This window comes from Nelumbo nucifera, chromosome 1, assembly GCF_055504915.1.
Source record: "Nelumbo nucifera cultivar China Antique chromosome 1, China Antique-T2T, whole genome shotgun sequence".
NCBI lineage: Eukaryota > Viridiplantae > Streptophyta > Magnoliopsida > Proteales > Nelumbonaceae > Nelumbo > Nelumbo nucifera.
Genome location: NC_142649.1, coordinates 209,229,746 through 209,236,405, shown reverse-complemented (window position 1 = coordinate 209,236,405; position 6,660 = coordinate 209,229,746). Strand labels below are relative to the sequence as shown.

The window sequence follows — 6,660 nt, the reverse complement described above, 5'->3', positions numbered from 1 at the left end:
TTATAATTTCAGCTGTCAAAATGATGCCGAGTTGGATAAATGGGGGCCGACTTGCATAGGTCAGCCTACCTGTTACAAAGGCATTTTGAGGCCGGCTTAGGGGGTCTTGATGTTGAAAGCGGTTTGGCTTCCCCTTGTGATACATGCGTCACTGTTGGCATTTGAATAGTAAGTCGGTGCCACGGCTGCACTATGTTAGTCCCCGAAGGTGCTGGTCGTCTACTCCTACAATAAGTCATAGGGAGCTCAACCTGCGGGGGCAGCTCTACTAATTGCAAGTTGCCAATTCACATGGGAACTGTGAAAGGCTTGACCCGCAAGGGCGACTGCAGTCCGTTGGCCATTGACTCCCGCAGGAGCCGTGAAGGGCTCGACCTGTAGGGGAGACCTTGCAAACAGGGCTGATGAGGCTCGTCCAGGCTTGCTCGTTCAGGTCGCCAAAGTGAGTCTTCGTCAGGTCGCCAAAATTTGAACAATCCAGTTTCCTCTCAGCACGTCGTTCTACAAACACCTCGTCACCTCAGCCGGGCTGACCTGGGAGGGCGGCTTCACTACCTACTGGCCGTTAACTCCCATGTAGAGAATGGAGGGCTCGACTTGTGGGGTGGCCTCACAGTTTGTTGGCTATCAACTTCCATGGGAACCATGGGGGGCTCGACCTACAGGGGTGGCCTCACATTCTGTTGGCCATCAACTCTCGTAGAGAGCATGTAGGGCTCGACATATGGGGGTGGCCTCGCAGTTAGGGAGATTTTGTTCAGGAAAAACTGTGAGAACTTGTTTGGGCTAATCATTTTGATTCTGCCCCTAGGGATTCCTTCAATCAAGGCGTTGTTGTTTTTTGCTTGAGGATGCCATTATTTGAGGCTAAGAGAACGGGTGAGGACTTAGCTTTTGTGTTGGTTTCCCACAGACGACGTCAATTGATGGTGCTCGAATTTGGCAGATCCCCTACTGGTTGATGACTCAGAAGTTGATTTGTAAGGTTTCCTTGTCTGGGCTGAACTAGATGTGGCCGTGCCATATAACGGAGAGCTGTGTAATTTTCTAAGAAACCTGCAAGAAAACAATATCAGCCGAGCTGTGCTAGACGGAGCTGGAGATGGCCAAGTTGTATTGTTTTGCAAGAGAGACAGAGTTAGAGTGCCCGAGTGTCTTTACCCGGGGAGGGCACTCTATTGCTTAAGTCACTAAGTGTTTTGAAAGTATTTTAGAAAGTGAGAGAGCTTGAGAGCTTGTAATCACGCATACCTTCTCCCAGGAAAATGGTGCCTTTATATAGGTGTGAGGGATTAGAGACCTTCTGTAATGGGTCCCATCTTCTCACGGAGCCATTTACACATAGTTAGCTAAGCTATTACATTGGTTACGTGATTTGTGCAGACATTACGGCTTGCCCAAATAACTCTAGTGCGGGTAGGTCAACCTAATGGTCGAGCGTTATTAATCTAGAGAACTTGGTCTTGATAACAGATCTGTGTAATAGGTCGACGAGCACACCTTATAGGTCATCACTTATACCCTACTTAGCTCGGCCGATCTCCAAAGGAGGTCACTCCTTAAGTGGAGGTCCTTGAGGTCGGCCATAGGCGAGGTACTACTAGCCGACCTGCTGGGGTGATCTGCTTATTCAATGTCAATGTGTTACTTGGATGCCATGTGTCTCTAGAGGTAGGTTTCCATGTCTATAGTAGGTCTCCAAAGGTAGGTCGCCAGGTCGGCGAAGGTAGGTCTCTAAGTCTCCAATAGGTCGCTGGAGGTAGGTCTCCAAGTCTCTAGTAGGTCTCTCGAGGTAGGTCGTCAAGTCCGCGAAGGATGGTCTCTAGACATAGATTGCTAGGTCTCCAATAGGTCTCTGGAGGTGGGTCGCTAGTCTGTAGTAGGTCTCTGGAGGTATGTTTCCAGGTCTCCAGTAGGCCTCTGGAGGTGGGTCTCCAGGTCTCTAGTAGGTCTCTGGAGGTAGGTCTCCATCATTTTGGCTAAGGCAAGTCATCGCCTACGTGGTGTTGGGGTGTCATCCAACTGTTTTGAGATGCCACGTGTCATGATGTCAATGGAGGGTCAAATCTTCCCTCATCACTTCTCATGAGGGTTTATAGGGAGGAACAAGTGCATTGCACTGCTAGGGTTTTCATGGAGAGATCAAGTGGAGTGTTCGATGGTTTTCTAGAACTTAGATTAAGAGCTGCTCTAGGAATCCACCTTGATCTCATGAGGGAGGGAGTAGAAATCTACTCAAGTCACATTTGTTTGGAATCTACCCCACTTTCTTTTTCTTCTTCACTTTTTCATTTGAATGTTCCAGATGCACAAAACTTACCTCTGTTTCATCAATGAACAATGTTTTATTTTCATGGGTAATTTTAATATTTTCAAAAGTCTTAAGTAGCACATGATGTCACATGATACACATACTGATGGCTGGTTAATGGTAGGTACTAGATTGCAACGTTTTGAAAGTTCAGGTATTGGATTGTCATATTTTAAAGTTTAGGAACCAAATTATCACTCAAGCCAAAGTACAGGGTACTAATCTGGAATTTTCCCTAACAACAATAACAATAATAAAATAATTCTCGGAACTGTTCACCCTAAAAAGCTTAAACTGTTGGGCGAGGTCATTAAAAAGTTTTCTTTATTCTCTAACAGGTTTCGGCCTGACTCTAATGCCATGGTAGTTTGTCTTGAAGTAAGAGTAAATTGTTAAATGATTTGCACTGATTTTGAGTTTGGAGTTGAAGTCAATTGTTCTGTTTAGGCCAGTTTTGAATTAGCTCTCATAAATTTGGGTAAGACTCTGTTTCATTCTTTAAACCACAGGGATAATCAAACTTTTTTATGAATTTCTTAGGTCAATGCATCAGGTGAATGAAGCCTGGAGGGTGCTTGTTACTGGGATATAGCTCTTGTTCATTATTGGCTCAAGATTCAGTAGGAATATCTCCACTAAAGCTTCAGCAGAGGACGCAACCTAGAGTATTCTTGTACATTGTTTTTTGATAGAATCAAGATAAAGACCCCTAACTGGAAGTTAAAAAACATGCAAATCCAATCTATAAAGGGAGCTTCTGAATGTATTTTAGACCATAAACTTATCATATACCAAAATTGGACAGAGGTCAGTTTAGGATTTCAGGATCGAACTCTCTCTTAAAATATTCTGGTGATAATTCCATTTTAACTCATGCATGAGTACATGAGATCAAATGACTATAAAAATTAAAATAAAATTGTTTCATTCCTGAACAACTGAATATCAACTTGAGTTGACTCCCGAGTTTAGAGGCTGTCAGGAGGATGTTGTCAAACTTGCTCTAGAAAGGCATCAAATGTGTGGTTTGTTGGGACTTGGGAGGTTGGTTCTAGAATGAGAAAGATGTTTGCACTTTGCACCATACCTATCATAAGAAATCAGTTCCATCCCACCATTTCCACCAATCAACCTAATGTCTGCAGGGCCTGATTTGCCATTTATCTGTCATAGGGCTTTTGGCGTATTGGTTGGATACATAAAAGTTGAACTTGAAAGCAAATATGATAGGTCAACAAACAATAGGAATTTCGTAGCTAAGAGGGGAAGCAAACTGTAGCTTCACCAAATCTGCCCAACTTTCATTAAGAATGAAAAAAAAAAGGAAGAAATAGAATAGAGGGAAAAACAGAGAAAGATAGAACACTGTATTACTGTAACATGGAAGCAATTGCATCCAAATCCACATCGTCACAAGCTCAAATAAGGAGAGACTGAATTTAGAATGTAGAACCCAAGAACATATTTCAAAATCCAAAGCTACAAGGGGTTCTATCATTCTTTACAGAAGAGTAACTCCAACGCCCTTGAGTATCAACGTAAGAACACAAACTCATCTGGATGTCCCAAGTCATTTTCCTTTGCTTCTTGCTTACGATTATACTGAATAAAAGAACTCAATTATTTCACCGTGAATCTGTGCTGTCATCTTTCATATATTAAAATAATTTTTTTTCACATGGAAATAATTGAATCTTTTCCCCTTCCATGTCTAGTTAACATGAATCTCCCACTAGAAAATGATCTCTTCATAGCAATGGGACTCGTAATACAGAGCAAGACTCTGTTTTTGCTGTTAGACTTGCTATGTTCTCCCCAACTTTGCTTTGATGATCCGACCTCCGCTGGAAGCTGATTATCCTCTTCCTGAGAGTCTTCATCTTGGCTCATGCACAACATATCTGCAATTGACAAACGGCCTTGACAAGACGAATCCATTGAAACAGATCGTCTGATCTTCTGAAAGCCTTCATCCCTGATCTCAATTATTGTGTCCCTCTGCTGGGCATCCCCCAGATCACTCATGGCCCGTAAGGGTGTCTTTGGAGCAGCTTGGCCATCCTGGGTAGTCTCTTCTCCACTATCCCACTCTGTATCTTCTACAGCAACCACTGTGACTGTGGTATTTTCCTGTCGTCTTTCTATTGAAGACACATTCTCTGGGCGAGTTTCTGGCACTGGAGGCAGTGATTGAAGCGGCAACGGATTAGGAGATACAATATTTGCACGGCACAAAGGACAATTCGAGTGAGATTTCAGCCATGTATCAATGCAAGTAACGTGGAAAGCATGACTGCACTTGGGTAATAGCCTAAGGCTCTCATCTTCTTGAAATTCACTCAGACAAACAGAGCAATCTGCTCCATCAATCAACCCATCTCCCCTCTTGTACTTGCATACTGTGATGGACTTGATCAGGGCCTCATCCAATCCCCCCGTGGAGACCTGCCACTGTTCGTGATTCAAATTGCGAGTGTCGTCGAATTCTTCATTTGGGTCATGATCATTTCCTCTTCTTCGAAGTGAATCCAGATTCCCACAATACTTGGATATGAGAGTATAATAGCTTACAAGTAGGAGAGCACTTGCCAAAATGCCAATGATGGCAATCACTAAAGGGGAGAAACTTGGGCTCGAACTTTCTTCATCTGAGAATCCAAAGGGAGGTGGAGGAGGATAGACAATAAAGCACCACTGTGGGCAATAGAAAGAACAGAAACCTAAAGAACAGTCCTTATCATTTTGATATGGTACCCAAGTCTGTGGACTGCCTACAGATCCCATGGCTAATCTGTATGGTCTGTGTGGGACTAATCCCACTAGCACATGATTCTCTTTTCTTCACCAAGAAGGCAAGCAATTTATCACTCAGAACTAAATCATAATAAAGTTGGACTTGGAGGAGATCATTAGACCAAATTCACAGGCTTGAATAAACAAATTTATACTAAAAGCTTACACAGTTGTGAAACAACAGCAAACTCAGAGTCAGAATTTTAGATGACAGAAATAATTGTACCTGTAAGCTGTACTTGGATCTGAGAGCTTGGGGACTTCCTTGAGATGACGATTAAAGCCAAATAACAGCTAAAGTTTTGATGGGCTTTGTAGAATAAGTGACTTGGGATAGGACAAGCAGAGTAAGTAAGAGGTTGGAGATGGAGTTCTTATCATGAACATTTCTTGGGGAAGCCAGAAGGGTGGAAAAAGCAAGAACCAAAGGGTCTTAGATGGAAAGCAAAGCAAAGACAAGGAGATAGGGTATTGATGTGTCTTCTTTCTCTTCTTTACTTTTCCTTTCTTTTTCTTTTCTTTTACTTTCTCGGAGATGATTGTTTGTTGACCAAGTTGATGATGTTGGTTGAGTTTTCATCACGATAATCAATGTTGTATTATGTCCAAAGATAGTTTTGCAAGTGAAAGAAGTATTTTGCACAAGAATTGACATGCCACTTCTCTTAATTGGGATTAATATTTTTTGGCGGTTTCACAAATGGCACACTAAAATTCTTTAATTCAAGAATAAACTCACAAGTGGCAAACCACAGTTGTGAGGGGTTGAGAATATTTGTGTCTACTGGATTCTTCCATTTCTAACCTACCTACCATATCTTCAAGTGAGAATCCCTTTTATTATTACACTGTAAGAGATGTGGTCAATTGGTTTGCTGAAAAAGAATAGAAAAGGGAAAACAGGATGACTCTGGTAAAGCAGAAAAGTGAACATAGTATGAGAAATAGTGTCTGTTTATCACAAAGAATTTTTTATGTTTCATCTACTTGAACACTTTGTTGTTGGACTACTGGCCTACTGCTGTGAATCCACTAATCTAGATTAGCTTGGAAATTCCCAAATTGTTTAGAACAAGGCTACCAAATGGGTTGAGGTAGGCCAACCTGAACCAGATCAAAATTTAGTGCTTTAAAGTTCAAAGAAAGGGATCAACTGAAGAAAAGATGAATGAAACCAACTGGGGTTGATTCAGTTGCTGATCCTGGGCGCCAATGGGATACTGAGCAACCCCCAAAAAATAAAGAAAAAAAAAAAACAGCTAACCATGTTTTCAAGTGCTGTCAATGAATTGATTATATGTAGCTAAGTTCTTCATCAAAGGTTAGAGGGATTATTTACACTTTTACAGAATAGAATATTGAGGATAAATTTGTTAATATAATAAATTATTATTACCTCTTTTATTTTATGATCTACTAAATGGAAAACTGTCTTGGGTCACGAGTCATTGACCCGTTCTCTCTCTGCTGCCGACCAACCAACCCTTTACCCTGCACTTATGGTGGCACCCACAAACCCGTTCATTAAAAAATAAATAAATAAATAAAACAAAATT

At 41.7% G+C, this 6,660-nt stretch overlaps 1 protein-coding gene across 1 annotated transcript; it reads right to left on the bottom strand.

Moving 5' to 3' along the window:
* Nucleotides 1-3,559: 3,559 nt before the first annotated feature.
* Nucleotides 3,560-5,728, bottom strand: LOC104585624 (E3 ubiquitin-protein ligase Os04g0590900). Its single transcript, XM_019200526.2, has one exon. It carries the CDS (start codon nucleotides 5,093-5,095, stop codon nucleotides 3,986-3,988), a length of 1,110 nt encoding a protein of 369 aa, XP_019056071.1. The 5' UTR covers nucleotides 5,096-5,728; the 3' UTR covers nucleotides 3,560-3,985.
* Between the last annotated feature and the right edge of the window lie 932 nt (nucleotides 5,729-6,660).

Coding starts and splice junctions, on each gene's coding strand:
- LOC104585624 (XM_019200526.2), bottom strand. CDS start 5,095: ATGGGATCTGTAGGCAGTCCACAGACTTGGGTACCATATCAAAATGAT.